This window comes from Aquarana catesbeiana, linkage group LG04 (genome assembly GCF_042186555.1).
Source record: "Aquarana catesbeiana isolate 2022-GZ linkage group LG04, ASM4218655v1, whole genome shotgun sequence".
In the NCBI taxonomy this organism is placed as follows: domain Eukaryota; kingdom Metazoa; phylum Chordata; class Amphibia; order Anura; family Ranidae; genus Aquarana; species Aquarana catesbeiana.
This window is the reverse complement of record NC_133327.1, coordinates 57069823-57087705: the sequence shown is the minus strand read 5'-3', so window position 1 is coordinate 57087705 and position 17883 is coordinate 57069823. Positions and strand designations below refer to the sequence as shown.

At 44.2% G+C, this 17883-nt stretch overlaps 1 protein-coding gene across 1 annotated transcript in view; it reads right to left on the bottom strand.

Annotated features, from left to right (window-relative positions):
* The window catches only part of MMUT (methylmalonyl-CoA mutase), a 184920-nt gene extending 174046 nt beyond the window's left edge, over positions 1–10874 (bottom strand). The window contains exons 1-4 of the mRNA XM_073625234.1: positions 10745–10874; positions 6448–6861; positions 2745–3112; positions 446–603 (exon numbers count right to left, since the gene is read on the bottom strand). Coding sequence (XP_073481335.1) covers positions 446–603; positions 2745–3112; positions 6448–6838 — 917 coding nt within the window. The 5' untranslated portion in view covers positions 6839–6861; positions 10745–10874. The remainder of the gene's footprint in view (positions 1–445; positions 604–2744; positions 3113–6447; positions 6862–10744) is intronic.
* Positions 10875–17883: the final 7009 nt, after the last annotated feature.

Sequence of the window (17883 nt, the reverse complement as noted above, 5' to 3'; positions counted from 1 at the left end):
TCAAATGCTTCTCTTTTAATATGCCTGTAAAATGTGTGCATGTACACATAAGCTTACATAGAGGTGCTTTTATAAGCAAAAAAAAATTAAAAATGCTCAACGCCTGTAAAAGCAGCATTTTTAAGCTTTGTGTGCATGAGGCCTTTATACAGCCCTGCCAGACGGTATAGGTTTCTCTGAAGTAGCTTGAGTGTTTCTCTCACTGGGGTTCACGGTTACTAAAACTGGAGAGTGCAGATCTGGTGCAGCTGTGCAAAGTAGCCAATTAGCTTCAGTCTATTGAATTAAAGTGGTTGCAAGAGACTCACTCCTCGTTGTCTGAGCCATTAGCTCCCGCTGCTGTCAATCACAGCCAGTAAGCCAATGAGAAGAAAGAGGGGGCTGGACCGAGGCACAGCTCTGCTGTGTGTGAATGGACATGCAGAGCAGCGGAACTTGTACTTACCTGGGTGCAAATTCATCAATGGTCAGACCAGCTTTCAGGCCAGTTCTGCAATACTCCAACCCGTCAGCTACTGTATATGCCAGTTCCAAGATAGCATCTGCTCCTGCTTCCTGCATGTGGTACCCACTGATGGAGATGGAGTTGAATTTTGGCATGCACTATAGAAAGAGAACACAAGGAGGATGGGAAGAGAGAGGGTGGTTAGTGACACAAACAGTATCTACCAAGAACAGAACAAGTCCCAATTAGCAATGCCTAGGTGTAGATTAATTTCATACACAAGCAAACCAACAGAATAATAATATAAAAAAAAAAAATTTATATTATAATATATACACACACACACACACACACACACACACCCGCATACTAGCACATTATGTGAAACTTTAATAAAGTCTGCCAGTAGCGCACTGTCGCTGCTGAAAGCACTCCCATCTTCCCTGGGTCTTCCTTCCGGGTTTGCAGACTGCGGCTTTGCGTCTGGCCGGAGTCGCGATGACGTCACTCCTGCGCTTGCATGCGGGAGCTGCCGTTCACAGCACAGAACTCTGAAGGAACGGCCCGGGTGGCTGTTCCTTCAGAGCGCATGCACTGGTGACGTCACAAGCTGCATCTACAGTTATTGGAGGTAAAGTACCTTATTATAGGCTTACCTGCAGGTAAAATTCATGCATGGGAGTTTACTGCCACTTTAAGGCCCAGGTAAACCATCACCATTATGTTACTGCTGCATAGTAAACATTCTAGGTCAGGTTACTATGGAGAGACTTTACCTCCAATAACTCTCCTTATAATGTAATTGCAGAACAAAACAGATCCACTGTAAGTTTAACATTTCACTGATTGAACAAATGTATACAGTACACTAGGTGTTACTGATTAGACCTACATATTAACTAGATCATTCCTATGTGGTGACATTTTTCTCCTTTAGGGAGATCCTAACAAACATACATACTCACCTATGTGACTGCAGTATTGGTCTGGTCAGCTGCCTCCCGCTGGCTCTAAGCGCCTGAGAACTCAGCAATCATGTGACTGCTGATCGCTCATATCTCCGGTTCGCTCTGAGAAGTGACTGTTAGTCACCACTCTCAGCACTGCCCTTCCAGCGCCCACTTGAGCGTCAGGCAGGAGAGGGGGTGGGAGTAGCTGGTTCAGGCTCTCAGAGGCAAGCTGACGGGCTGATCCAGCTGCCTTTTGGGGACCTGGGTGGAACTCAACATTATTATTGGGCTATGCCCAGAGACTGGAGTGGCTCTTTGACATCAGCCAACATCGGACTCAGCACAAAAGGGTTTTGGAAAAGGTTCCTGTACTACTTTGGTGTGTTTCCAGTATGATTTTGGCCCCCAAGAATACACAAACCTTATCAAAGTTGCATCCAAGTAGCACCACATACTCACACTGCAAATCGGATCAAAGTTGTATCACAGCAGTGTAAACCCAGCCTTAAAGTGTTACTAAACCCACAACAGTAAAATCAGTCTACATATGCAGTAAAGCATGCATGTTATACTAACTGTGGAAGCTAAGGGGTTAATCCTCCGCATTGTGTAAAAATGCTGTTTGATCCTGTCTCCTCAGATCCTCTTCTTCTTCCACAGTCCCCAAACCATCTCCTGATAGAACAGAGGCTAGGGGACAAGCTGCACATGCTCAGTTTGGTGTCTAGAGAGTTTTTTCTTTTCTTGGAAAAGTGCATGTGATCAGCACAGGGCAAATCAGCACTGTCTAGACAGAGGGCAAGGGTTACGGCAGCCTCATAGGACAATCACAGGAAAATGAAAACTCCTCCTACAAGCTTAAACCAGACACTGAGAGAAGTCACATAACGGCTATACACTGCTGATAAGAAAAGGTATTTAGCAGTTTACTAAAATAATTGCATTTCCATGTTCTGTGTACTGTGGGAGACCAGATATAGTGAATGCAGGGTCCTGGGTTTAGTAACACTTTAATGCAAGCAATGTAAAGTACCTGAACTTGACATAGTATCAGGTCTCTGTAAGGCAGAAGCAACACAAGGAAAAAGTGCAGAGTGATGAGCTCATCGGTATGCTGCTTTTCTATCACTGCCAGTCAAAGACTGGGAACCCGGAAAACTGAGGACATCTAGTGTGGAAATAGAAGTAATGCTCTGAACTGAATGCGTGTTGACAACTGTATTGCACCAAAAAAATGTTTTTTTTTAATCTTTTAATGGGCTATTATTTTTATCGGCCAGCAAAAGGTAATTACTGGTAGCCTTTAGTCTCAATGATGTAAACTAGAAAGAGCAGTAAGAATATCTTACCTGAGATGTGTACTGAAAGATATCAGCAATGATTTGCATGGAAGGCTCTGGAGGAAATATATATGTATTCCTGACCATGAACTCCTTTAGGATGTCATTCTGTATGGTTCCGGTCAAATTCTCCTGAGGAACACCCTGCTCCTGACCAGTGACTATGAACATGGCCAAGATGGGTATGACGGCACCATTCATGGTCATAGAGACAGACATCTTCTCCAGGGGAATGCCATCAAACAGCATCTTAGTGTCTTCTACTGTGTCAATCGCCACCCCCGCCATGCCCACGTCTCCATGAACTCGAGGGTTGTCGGAGTCATAGCCGCGATGGGTGGCCAGATCAAAGGCAACAGACAAGCCCTGCTGACCAGCTGCAAGAAAACCAGACATAGTAAATAGCACAGTAAAGGCTACAGATAAGAAGCTGGAGCAATGTATAGAAGCCCTCTGGGTTAAAGAAGAACTGCAGTCTCACAGATGATCGGTACGGGTAGTTACAGGCACTGATCTCCTTGCATACCTTTCAGTAAAGCAGCTGAGGGGAGAGGAGGAGAAGCAGCTATACAGGGAGATCGATGCGTGCATCTACCCGCACCATTGTCCCGAACTGTCCCCTGTGTCCTCATCCGGCTCTTGTCCCCCTCTGTGCTCCGTCCCCAACTCGTCCTGGATCTGTCAGGATGGAGAGCGGAGGAAGGAGCCGGTAAATGACAGATTCACCAGCTCCTTCCTTTTCTGAATACACAGAGTCAGCGATCACAGACTGTTCATTCATAACGGTCACTGAGCACCGTAAACCGTGTTTGCGATGTTTCAGTTTACGAATGGAGAAGAGACTCTGTCTCCTCTCCATTCATCTTCAGTGCAGCTGAGGCTGCTAAGAAAGGGACTGGGGAATTTCTGTCTTTGGTCCCTTTCTCTTTCAAAAAGGGGAGATGTCAGGGGTCTATTTAGAACACCTGATATCTCACCAAACAGGGCTGATTAAAAAAATAAAGATAAATAGATATTAGTAATAAATATTTAAAAGGTAAAAAAAAAAAAAAACAAAAAAACAAAAAAAAAAAAAACCCCATACAACACACAACATACTACGCCTCCCCCCCCCCCCCCAAAAAAAAGCATTTAAAATATATATATATATAAAAATTGTAAAAAATAAAAGAAACACTACTTCTGACACAGTCCACACGTCATCAGTGCTGCATATTAGTGCCACTGTCACATGACATTAAGAATAAAAAAAGGACCAGTACTTGTACTTGGTCTTAAAAAAGTGGTATCCGTGCAACCCTACTTTGTGGTGCTGACCTGGAACCTGGAAGTAAAGAAATAAGAAAAACATGACTTTTCACCAATCCTCTGTTGCTGAACATCAGAGATTAAGGCCCCTTTCACACTGGGGCGGTGGGGGCGTCGGCGGTACAACAGCGCTATTTTTAGCGCTGCTGTACCGTCGTTCTTGCAGCTGTATTCGGCCGCTAGCGGTGCGGCTTTAACCCCCGCTGGCGGCCGAAAAAGGGTAAAATCCCTCGTACAGCGCGGCTATAGCCGCGGTATTGCCGCGGTACAGCCACGCTGTCCCATTGATTTCAATGGGCAGGAGCGGTGAAGGAGCGGTGAATACACCGCTCCAAAAGAAGCGGTTTGCAGGACTTTTTTCACCGTCCTGCCAGCGCACCGCTTCAGTGTGAAAGCCCTCGGGCTTTCACACTGAACAAACAGCGGAGGCTGTTTAGGGGCGGTTTGCAGGCGGTATTTTTAGCGCAATACCGCCTGCAAACCGCCCCAGTGTGAAAGGGGTCTTAGAAGTACTAAAGTCAGACACAGACAGGCAACAGGAAGGTTCGGGGGAAGGCCAGCAGCTGCGGTGACTGCTTTGCTTATGACAGGTACATTTTCACGCCCAATCAAAGTTTTTTTTCGTTTTAGTGTCTAGGACAGGAATGGGAAAGATTTGAACCTGTCTTAGCTTTTAGCCCTTGTTCACAATGGAGCAGTTTGTCAAGCGATTTGAAAGTCGCACCCTATTACAGGCAATCGCACTGTTCAAATCGCTGCGATGCTGACTTTCCGGTGCAGCACCGATTTGAAAAAGCAGTTCCTGCGCTACTTTTGAACTTGATTAGACATGTGTATGAAGCCGCACAGATGTCTTCCAAGTTGAACTGACATGCGGCTTTGAAATGGTGCAATTTCAGATGATGTTGCACGATTTCAAAGTCGCAGTCAATGTGAATGAGGACTTAATGCTGACCGAACAATAAGGCACAAGCTTGGTGTAGCACTGCTAAACAGAGAGCATGGTAAATACATCTTTCACATCTTCATAATTTCCCTTTAGTCCGCCTCCCAAGTCTCACAAATACCTGTTGATCCTGCCAGTGAAGTCCACCAAATGCAGCTTCCTGTGAAGGCGGGGCAATGATGCTGCACTGCTCCTGAATTTAGAGTTACCAATCTCATGTAGACTCACTGTACCAGCCTGCACTACACTGAGATGAGAGATGTTGCAGGGTGGGCATAGCCATAAGCATTCTCACTGCCTATAGCTTGTCCATCAACACCTGACCACTGCTTTATATACTGACAGCAATATCACTGTGACTGAAACCTTACCATGGTGGGAGGGGGAAAGTGTGAGACACAAATGAAGGGAGAATTTGGCTTGTAAGGGAAGTTTTTTTGGTTTACTTTATAAGATTTGTACATCACACAGTGAATGGATGGATTTGGGATCTATTCACACAGAAGTCTTTAGAAGTACCATAAAGTAGATGTAAATCTCAGATATGAAAATATGAACAAAGCATATCCCTCTATAATATGTACTTGTCTCAATTAAGAGCATTAAGCGTCATTTCTGTCTGCCTCATTGCTATCAGAATGAATCACTCCTGACAAGTTTTCCTGACACCAAGAGAAAAAAGGTGACAAGGGAGGGATCTCCAGCACACATCCTGTGACTGACAGTCTCAGCTCTGTTCCTGTGCGCAAGGGGGGAGGGGGTGTATCTTCTCTCTAATCAGCTTTCCTCACTGAGCGCTGCAGTATGTAATTTCAGCTCTCCGTCCCGCTTTCTGACAGCTCATACAACCCTTATTAATACTGTACTTTGAAATGATGTCAGATAAACAGGTACAACTTATGTAGGAGGATTTGTTTCATCTCTGTGTATCACCTGAGACCAGTCACTTCACTGGGTATACTGTAGGTAAAGGTTTACGACCACTTTAAAGTGGTTCTAAAGGGTCGAGGTTTTTTACCTTCATCCAGTCTATGCATGAAGGTATAAAACCTTCTGTATGCAGCAGCCCACCTAATACTTACCCGAGCCCCATCGTGATCCAGCGATGTGCAGAAGAGTCTCGGCTCTCCGAGGACTCTCTACTCATTGGCACAGCCAGTGAGCCAATGAGAAGAGATAGGGGGCGGGGCCAAGCCATGGCTCTGTGTCTGAATGGATATGCAGACCAGTGGCTCTGCTCGGGTGCCCCCGCAGCAAAAGGTTGGCTCTAGGGGCAATTGGCAGGAGGGAGGGGCCAGGAGCACTAGTGGGGGACCTGAGAAGAGGGGGATCTGGGCTGCTCTGTGCAAAAAATCACTGCACAGAGCAGGTAAGTATGTTTGTTATTTTGTTTTTTTAAAATAAAAACAAAAAACAAAATAAGTGCCTTTGATATCACGTTAAGAGTCTGACGCTTACCTTTGATGTTGTCCCTATAGAACTTGTTGCTCTCCTCCACTGTGCTGAATCCAGCGTACTGTCGTATAGTCCAGGGTCTGTGTGTGTACATAGTGGGGTATGGACCACGGGTGAAGGGTTTTACTCCAGGCAGCTCCTCGGGTGTATGCACTGTGTCTCTCTTGGTGTATAGAGGCTTTATCACAATGCCCTCTGGTGTATGCCACCTCAGACTCTCTGGGTCCTTCCCCTTCAGCTGTTTCTTGGCCAAAGCCGCCCATTCCGGGTGTAAGGTCTGATGGTTTCGTATGGAGGGGCAGCTGCTGAGTCTGAAGAAGGCCGGCAGTCTGCTTGGCACAGGGATTGGCTTTATGTTCCCCAGCACCAGATGCTTCACCTTCGCCCTCAACATGATCTAGAGGCTACCAGTCAGACCTGGAAGAACGACAAAGGTTAAAAAAAAAATAAGAATATAAAAATGGAATTCCAGTCAAGCTTTCATGGAGTTTGCATGTTCTCCCTGTGCGGGTTTCCTCTGGGTATTCCAGTTTCCTCCCACACTCAAGGGACATACTGGTAGTAGAGCTGCACGATTAAAGAGGAAGTAAACCCTGATGGGTTTACTTCCTCTTTGTTTCCCTGCAAAGGTAAAGCATAATGGGCTACTATGCATCGCATAGCCCATTATGTGTCACTTGCCTGACACAGGAGCCTGCGATGTCACCGCTGTCCCCTCTGCTACGGAGTGTCCATCTTCTTTTCGGGAATCGTGGCTCCGGCGTTGTGATTGGCCGGAGCCGCAATGACGTCACTCCCGCGCAAGCGCACGGGAGCCGCCACTAACGGCATATCGCTGTTAGCAGGGGCATGCTCAGTGTAAGGGTTTACAACCACTTTAATCGTCAAGAATCGTTATCGCGATCTTGCCTAAAGTGTTTCCCAATTCTTTCTATGCAAAGAATTCTCTCTGCTCTTCTGAAGCCACAGCCCTCAAAAGAAAGGAAGAGAAAAACCGGGTAGTCTGCCAAGAATCAAAACATTCTTTATCAGTTGAACTTAAAACATTGTAACAATTTGTCAATGGAATAGACTTTGTGCGTAAGTGAAAAAAGGTTTAACCACTTAAAGCGGGATTCCGTCCCTGAAAAAAAAAATTCAAAGTCAGCGGCTACAAACACTGTAGCAGCTGACTTTCAATAAGTACTTACCTGTCCTGGGTGCCTGCGATGTTGGCCGCTCGTGGCTGACCCGTCCCTCGGGTCCCGGCACCGCCATCCTAGGTAAGGGAAACAGGCAGTGGAGCCTTGCGGCTTCACTGCCAGTTTCCTACTGCGCACGCGCGAGCGGCGCAGCGCTTTGTGAATGGCCCTGTGGTGTTCTGAGAACACACACAGTTCCCAGAAGACAACGGGGCCACTCACCAAGGAGCAGAACACGCCGCGGAATAGGAATAGGCAGATTAGGAAGACTGCCTAACAACAAGGGTTTAGGTAAGTTTAAATTTTTATTTTTTTTAGGATTTTTCATGCAATTTTTTTTTTTTAGGGTGGCCCTCCACTTTTAAATCGGGGTTCCCATTAAAAAAAAAAAAAAAAAAAAATTAAGAGTCAGCAGCTACAAATACTGCAGCTGCTGACTTTTAATCGGACACTTACCTGTCCCAGGGTCCAGCGATGCAGGGGATTGAAACCCTGCTTGTCTCCCCCTCCGCTCAGCTGCGCCGGCATTTTAACTGTGGGCGCCCAGCTGCCACGCGCTGTCACTGGTCCCGCAATCATCTGGGATCGGTCACGTGTCCCAGATGATTGACAAGAGGGACGGTGGAGAGGCGATCTCCCTTCCTGTGCCGAGGGAAGTGAGGTCACCAGCCCAGGCACCGAAGGAGGCAGACTACAAGGGACCCCCTAGCAACAGGCATTTAGAGGTGATAAAAAAAAAAAAAAAAATTCTCCAAATTTTTATTTATTTATTTTTTTTTGGGTGTCACACTGTATTTGTGCAGCGGTCTTTCAAATGCATTTTTTTGGAAAAAATTAATTTAATGAATTAAAAAAACAAAAAACCTAACCAGTAAAGTTAGCCCGTTTTTTTTTTTTTTTTGTAGAATGTGAAAGATTTTATGTCGCGAGAATCGTGATCTTTTTATTCTAAGCAAAAAAAAACGTGAATCTCATTTTGGCCAGAATAGTGCAGCTCTAACTGGTAGGTAAGGTAATTGACTCTAGTATGTGTGTAAAAAACATGACAATGCACTGAAATTTCAGTGGCCGAAAATGGTGTTATCCGCATTTATGCTGATAGAATAAAAGGTGCTGAAAATGCATGTAATTTTAACTGTGCTTATTATGTGTTTTTCACAGATCATGTAACTCAAAAACCACATTAAAAAAAAAAATGTAACATGGGTGCGTTATTGATGCGTTCTTGCTACGTTTTCAATGCATTTTAATGGGGAGGTGCGTTTTTTTTTTAATTTATTTTTTAACTGACCAAAAAAATGCAGCAAGCAAGATTTTTAACACCACAACGGAAGCACAACATACCAGTGTGAAGACATACATAGAATTTAAAAAGGATGCATTTTTCTTGAGCGTCTCTTGCGCTAAAGGTGCCGATAATGACCCACAATAAATTAATGATATTAATTATAAAAGTTGAATACAATACAATACAATACAATAATATATAAATATATTTTTAAAACGGTCATTTTCGGTTTCAGCCAAGTGCATCCTGGAAGTGATTCTTAGGCCCCTTTCACACTTGTGTGACTTTTCCTGCGACTTTGGACATCAGAGTCACATGACAAGTTGTACCCCATGATTCCCAAAGATAACCATTCATATCTGTGCGACTTCAAAGTAGTCCCTGTACTACTTTGGTCCAACTTTGATAAGAGTTGAGGTCCATATACCTCTCAAGTTTTCCCTGAAATTGCTTTAAAATCGCAACAAAATGGTGTGACTTTCATGTCGCAGCAGTGCGAAAGGGGTCTAAAGGTTTGTTTTTTTTCCTATAAAAGTAACAAACATGTTATACTTACCTGCCCGGTTCCAGTGGTTTTGCACAGAGCAGCCCGGATCTTCCTCTTCTCGGGTCCCTTTTCTGTGCTCCTGGCCTCTCCCTTCTGTTGAGTGCCCCCACAGCAAGCAGCTTGCTATGGGGGCACCCGAGCTGAGTCACAGCTCCCTGTGTCCAGTCATACACGGAGCCCTGCCCCCTCTCTCCCCCGATTGGCTAGCTGACTTTGATTGACAGCAGTGGGAGCCAATGGCGCAGCTGCTGTGTCTCAGCCAATTAGGAAGGAGAATCTCGGGCAGCTGAGACACTCATGGACCTCGCTGGACAGAGAGGAACTTCAGGTAAGTATTAGGGGGGCTGCTGCACACAGGTTTTTTTTATCATAATGTATAGAATGCATTAAGATACAAAAAACCTTCTGCCTTTACAACGCCTTGAATTTTCGGTACCAAAATTTGCATTTGGTGCACCTCTAATGTGTTATCACATTTGCATGCCAAGCACTTGCTATCACATAAGGGGCTTTTACTAAACAGTAGCAATAGTGTTTGTGAAGGAGCATTTTTTATTATTATTATTTTTTTAACAAACATCTCTATACTTACCTGCTCTGTGCAATAGAATTTCAAAGAACAGCCCCCGATCTTCCTCTTCTCGGGTTCCCCGTTGGCTCCCCTCTCTTGCTGGTGCCCCCAATAGGAAACCGCTTCCCATGGGGACACCCGTGTGAGCCCCGCTGCTGCGTCCATTGACACAAAGAACAGGACTCGCCCCCCCCCCCGCGCTCCCTCGTCACCGGAGTTAATTGATAGGATGGCTCCCGCTGCTATCTATCTGCCCAATGAGGAGGGAGACAGCGGTGCACGTCACTGGATCAAATTTTACTAAAAACAGAATATAGTGTAAAAAAAAATAAAGTTACACCAAAACTTAACCCCCCCCATCAACAAATTTTAAAGCGTTCCCCCTTATACACACAGATAGGAACATGATCACTAAACTGACAAACGCATTCACAACTATTTTCAGCCCATTTAAATGAAGTTGCAGCCTCCATTTCTCATCATGGTGTCACAGGAAGTAAGAGAGAATCCCCCCCTGGGGTCACAAACACCTGACAGAAACCTGAACTCTCCATAAATGAAAATAAAAGTCTGGAGCTATAAAACCACAATGTCCCTCCACACTTACTGCTGCTGCACCCTCAGCTCCCTGTGTGTGTGTAGAACATTGCACTCCCCCCACCCCCTATATAACAACACTCAGCAGGCTCTGCTCTTTCCATACTCTCGCTCACCTTAGCTCCAATGTCCTGCAAGGTCTGGACAGCCAGGAACACAGCCTGGACTACACTTCCCAGCGTGCTCTGTTCTGTAGGCACTTCCGGTGACCAGCCCACGTGCACCACCCCCCGACAAGCTGAGTCTGCTATTGGATGGCGGGAAGGATTGTTGTGTCACATGATAGGGCGTCCGGCGGTGGAAAGTGACAAGCTGTCAGCGGTGCTCTGGGCGGGTCACGTGGGGCACCTTTGCCTTGTATTACAGTCTATGGCTGTGTAATAAGTGACAGTCCACGATGAGCTCGGACTTCACACACACTGATCATGTATTACTGATTGGGATCAATACCAGTTATTGTGTGGAGGCTGAGGTCTGTGAGGTACAGTGGATCTGGAAGGAGCTTGAATCACTATAAATACCTAATTATCTTATGATTACATTTTATATACTGATCACTTTGTTCCACCATTTATTTCATTCCTTTCATGATGTATCTAGCTGCCATTTCACTACTCCTGTAAATAAAGGCTAAAGAGAATAAACACACCTATAGCTGAAGAAACAAAAAAAGTGCATTCATTTATTTATTGTATCAATCGGCAACCCATCAGAATAGTTAACGGAAGTGAGGTTCTGTCGCTACACCACAACGGCCATCTTGGTACACCCCGCACTCGGCCCCAGTAAGCATGCAGGAAGAAGGCGGCAGCAGACATCTTTTTACACCCATCTTTTACATTCCCAATTATGGATGAGCTTAGGCGTGTTCGCAACCCGCACGTGCAGAGCCCGCCAGGAAGTCGGCACTGCACAGCGCTAATCACAGGCAGTGAGACATTTCCCGATCTCTGCAGCCGTGGATCGGGAAAATGTCTCACTGCCTTTGATTAGCGCTGTGCAGTGCTGACTTCCTGGCGGGCTCTGCACGTGCGGGTTGCGAACACGCCTGAGCTCATCCTCATTAGGGATGAGCTCAATGTTCGGGTCGAACATACGTTCAACTCGAACATCGGGTGTTCGCACGTTCGCAGAATAGCGAACATTATGGGGTGTTCGCGGGAAATTAGAGCGCCGCGGAACGCCCCATAATGCACTGCAAAGTCGCAATGCATTGCTGTATGATGATTGCATGCTTTGGCCAATCACAGCGCGCTCTGCTGGGAGAGCCTTTAGCTTGGGTGCCTTTAGCCAATCATGGCTCAGGGGGACTAAGTTCACACCCCATAATATATAAGGGTCCTTACATGGCGGCCGTGTGTAGTGTTGTTGGCATGGACAGAGAGATAGCTTGAGTTAGATTAAGCAGGCAGGTTATTCAGTTAGTGGCAGTGTATTTGATATATATATAAAGTCAGTCTAGTGTGTATATATAACATATAAAAAGTGCTGCGCAAATAAAAGTCCTTAAATAAAATAAATGTATAAAAAATGGAGTGACAAAATCAGAAGACAAAGACCACCAGTGACAATTAAGCTGAGATCAATATCTGGATGGTGACAAATCCCTCCACCGGGCATGGATGGCCCCTCACCTCAGACATTCGACCTGAAATAGGTCACACCGCTTATAACCATAGATGGATCAATCTGTGTGGTTGTTGGTTCCTCCTTTACTTCACAGCACACGGTACAACAGCGGATGTTACATAAAAAACAAAGGGCAAACCATAGTGCACTCCGTGGCTACTTTAATTAAATATATAAGGAAGGCAAATAAAACAGACACTTACAAAGACCGGCACTCCGATCCGAGTGCCGGCTGATAGGTGTGTGATCGTGTCTGCGACTGACCGCGGGTGACGTCATACGCTCCTTCCCCCGTACGCGTTACGTCCTGTGGGCGGGACTTCATCGGCGTGGGGCGGCCGATGAAGTCCCGCCCACAGGACGTAACGCGTACGGGGGAAGGAGCGTATGACGTCACCCGCGGTCAGTCGCAGACACGATCACACACCTATCAGCCGGCACTCGGATCGGAGTGCCGGTCTTTGTAAGTGTCTGTTTTATTTGCCTTCCTTATATATTTAATTAAAGTAGCCACGGAGTGCACTATGGTTTGCCCTTTGTTTTTTATGTAACATCCGCTGTTGTACCGTGTGCTGTGAAGTAAAGGAGGAACCAACAACCACACAGATTGATCCATCTATGGTTATAAGCGGTGTGACCTGTTTCAGGTCGAATGTCTGAGGTGAGGGGCCATCCATGCCCGGTGGAGGGATTTGTCACCATCCAGATATTGATCTCAGCTTAATTGTCACTGGTGGTCTTTGTCTTCTGATTTTGTCACTCCATTTTTTATACATTTATTTTATTTAAGGACTTTTATTTGCGCAGCACTTTTTATATGTTTTATGCTTTTGAGGTATTTCTTTGAATTGACCTTAGTGCCTGCTTGCATTTATTGTGTTAAGTCCATTTATTAGTCAGCGCTGAATTTCATTATCATTTTTTTAGTGTGTATATATATATATATATATATATATATATATATATATATATACACACTCTGCATTCAGTGTAGCATATATATATATATATATATATATATATATATATATATTAGGGACAGAAAGTATTCAGACCCCCTTAAATTTTTCACTCTTTGTTATATTGCAGCCATTTGCTAAAATTATTTAAGTTCATTTTTTTTCCTCATTAACCACTGGCTGCCGGCCCACTGTCATATGACTGCGGGACGAGGCAGCTCTCATTGTGGGCGGACGTCATCTGAGCCACTAGAAGGCGCGCACACGTGCCCGCCGCGTCGCTCGGGACCCGATGCGCGTGCCCGTCGGCCGCGATGTCCAACGGGCACCCGCGATTGCCGGGTAACAGAGCAGGACCGTGGATCTGTGTATGTAAACAGACAAATCCACGTCCTGTCAGAGGAGAGGAGACCGATGGTGTGTCCCTTGTACATAGGGACACCGATCGGTCACCTCCCCCAGTCAGTCCCCTTCCCCACAGTTAGAATCACCACCCTAGGACACAAATTTAACCCCTCGATCACCCCCTAGTGTTAACCCCTTCCCTGCCAGTCACATTTACACAGTAATCAATGCATTTTTATAGCACGGATCGCTGTATAAATTTGAATGGTAGCAAAAATGTGTCAAAAGTGTCCAATATGTCTGCCACAATAAAAATCGCAGACCGCCACCATTACTAGTAAAAAAAAAAAAAAATAATAATTAAAATGCTATAAATCTATCCCCTATTTTGTAGACGCTATAACTTTTGCGCAAACCAATCAATATACACTTATTGCGATTTTTTTACTAAAAATATGTAGAAGAATACATATTGGCCTAAACTGAGAAAAAAATTTGTTTAAAAAAAAAAATGGAAATTTATTATAGCAAAAAGTAAAAAATAGTGTTTTTTCAAACTTGTCCCTCTTCTTTTGTTTATAGCGCAATAAATAAAAATCGCAGAGGTGATCAAATACCACCAAGAGAAAGCTCTATATGTGCAGGAAAAATGATAAAAATTTCATTAGGGTGCAGTGTTGCATGACCGCGCAATTGTCATTCAAATTGCGACAGCGCTGAAAACTGAAAAAAGGCTTGAGCAGGAAGGGGGTGAAAGTGCCCAGTATTGAGGTGGTTAATGTACACACAGCACCCCATATTGACAGAAAAACACAGAGTTGTTGACATTTTTGCAGATTTAATAAAAAAGAAAAACTGAAATATCACATGGTCCTAAGTATTCAGACTCTTTGCTCAGTATTTAGTAGAAGAACCCTTTTGATCTAATACAGCCATGAGTCTTTTTGGGAAAGATGCAACAAGTTTTTCACACCTGGATTTGGGGATCCTTTGCCATTCCTCCTTGCAGATCCTCTCCAGTTCTGTCAGGTTGGATGGTAAATGTTGGTGGACAGCCATTTTTAGGTCTCTCCAGAGATGCTCATTTGGGTTTAAGTCAGGGCTCTGGCTGGGCCATTCAAGAACAGTCACTGAGTTGTTATGAAGCCACTCCTTCATTATTTTAGCTGTGTGCTTAGGGTCATTGTCTTGTTGGAAGGTAAACCTTCGGCCCAGTCTGAGGTCCTGAGCAATCTGGAGAAGGTTTTCGTCCAGGATATCCCTGTACTTGGCTGCATTCATCTTTCCCTCAATTGCAACTAGTCGTCCAGTTCCTGCAGCTGAAAAACACCCCCACAGCATAATTCTGCCACCACCATGCTTCACTGTTGGGACTGTATTGGACAGGTGATGAGCAGTGCTTGGTTTTTTCCACACATACCACTTAGAATTAAGGCCAAAACGTTCTATCATGGTCTCATCAGACCAGAGAATCTTATTTCTCACCATCTTGGAGGCCTTCAGGTGTTTTTTTAGCAAACTCCATACGGGCTTTCATGTGTCTTGCACTGAGGAGAGGCTTCCATCGGGCCACTCTGACATAAAGCCCCGACTGGTGGAGGGCTGCAGTGATGGTTGACTTTCTATAACTTTCTCCTATCTTCCGACTGCATCTCTGGAGCTCAGCCACAGTGATCTTTGGGTTCTTCTTTACCTCTCTCACCAAGGCTCTTCTGCCTCGATAGCTCAGTTTGGCCGGGCGGCCAGCTCTAGGAAGGGTTCTGGTCGTCCCAAACGTTTTCCATTAAAGGATTATGGAGGTCACTGTGCTCTTAGGAACCTTAAGCGCAGCAGAATTTTTTTTCGTAACCTTGGCCAGATCTGTGCCTTGCCAAAATTCTGTCTCTGAGCTCTTCAGGCAGTTTCTTTGACCTCATGATTATCATTTGCTCTGACATGCACTGTGAGCTGTAACGTCTTATATAGACATGTGTGTGGCTTTTCTAATGAAGTCCAATTAGTATAATAAAACACAGCTGGACTCAAATGAAGGTGTAGAACCATCTTAAGGATGATCAGAAGAAATGGACAGCACCTGAGTTAAATATATGAGTGTCACAGCAAAGGGTCTGAATACTTAGGACCATGTGATATTTCAGTTTTTCTTTTTTAATAAATCTGCAAAAATGTCAACAATTCTGTGTTTTTCTGTCAATATGGGGTGCTGTGTGTACATTAATGAGGAAAAAAAATGAACTTAAATGATTTTAGCAAATGGCTGCAATATAACAAAGAGTGAAAAGTTTAAGGAGGTCTGAATACTTTTCGTCCCCGCTGTGTATATATATATATATATATATATATATATATATATATATATATATATATATATATATAGTGCATTCAGCGGTGTACTGTATATAATACACTTCAGGCGGTGTATCAATATATATATATATATATATATATATATATATATATATATGCATTATACTCTGAATGCAGTGTAGCATATATAAACCGTGCATTCAGTGGTGTATACTTTCTAGTACACTTCTAATACTACAGTATACAATACAGTGCAGCCGTTGTACAGTTTCTAATACAGTGCAGGCGGTGTACACAGTATCTAATACAGTGTGTACAGTTTCTAATACACTTCAGGCAGTGTACAAATTATCTAATACAGTGTACAATTTCTAATACACTTCAGGCGGTGTACACAGTATCTAATACAATGTGTACAGTTTCTAATACACTTCTGGTGGTGTACACAGTATACAATACAGTGTAGCCTTTATACAGTTTCTAATACAGTGCAGGCGGTGTACACATTATCTAATACAGTGTATACAGTTTCTAATACACTTCAGGCGGTGTACACAGTATCTAATACAATGTGTACAGTTTCTAATACACTTCTGGTGGTGTACACAGTATAGAATACAGTGTAGCCTTTATACAGTTTCTTATACAGTGCAGGCGGTGTACACATTATCTAATACAGTGTGTACAGTTTCTAATACACTTCAGGTGGTGTACACAGTATCTAATCCAGTGTGTACAGTTTCTACTACACTTCAGGTGGTGTACACAGTATCTAATACAGTGTGTACAGTTTCTACTACACTTCTGGTGGTGTACACAGTATACAATACAGTGCAGCCGTTGTACCCTTCCTAATACAGTGCAGGCGGTGTACACAGTATCTAAGACAGTGTGTACAGTTTCTAATATACTTCAGGCGGTGTACACATTATCTAATACAGTGTGTACAGTTTCTAATACACTTCAGACGGTGTACACAGTATACAATACAGTGTGTACAGTTTCTACTACTTTTCTGGTGGTGTACACAGTATCTAATACAATGTGTACAGTTTCTACTACACTTCTGGTTGTGTACACAGTATACAGTACAGTGCAGCTGTTGTACAGTTTCTAATACAGTGCAGGCGGTGTACACATTATCTAATACAGTGTGGACAGTTTCTAATACACTTCAGGTGGTGTACACAGTATCTAATACAGTGTGTACAGTTTCTACTACTTTTCTGGTGGTGTACACGGTATCTAATACAATGTGTACAGTTTCTAGTATACTTCTGGTGGTGTACATAGTATACAATATAGTGCAGCCGTTGTACATTTTCCAATACAGTACAGGCGGTGTACACAGTATCTAATACAGTGTGTACAGTTTCTACTAAACTTCAGGCGGTGTACACAGTATCTACTACAGTGTGTACAGTTTCTAATACACTTCTGGTGGTGTACACAGTATGGAATACAGTGCAGCCGTTGTACAGTTTCTAATACGGTGCAGGCGGTGTACACAGTATCTAATACAGTGTGTACAGTTTCTAATACACTTCAGGCGGTGTATTAATACATATATACAGTCTAGTATATATATCTAGATATATATAGATATATATAGATTAGGGATGAGCTTCGTGTTCGAGTCGAACCCATGTTCGACTCGAACATCGGCTGTTCGATCGTTCGTCGAATTGCGAACGATATGGGCCGTTCGCGCCAAATTCGCGTGGCGCGTCACGGCCCATAATTCACTGCGGCATCGCAGTGCATTGCTTGCTGATGATTGGCCAAGCATGCACTATGACCCTCATGCTTGGCCAATCACAGCGCCGCCTTAACAGAGAGCCATAATTGGCCAAAGCCAAGGAGGCTTTGGCCAATTATGGCTCAGGGGATTTAGTACACGCCCCACACTATATAAGGCCGCCTGCACGGCGGCCCTGTGCAGTGTGTTCCGGTGTGCTGAGAAATAGAGAGAGAGAGAGACAGTGTCATTTCATTTGAGTTAGCTAGATTAGGCA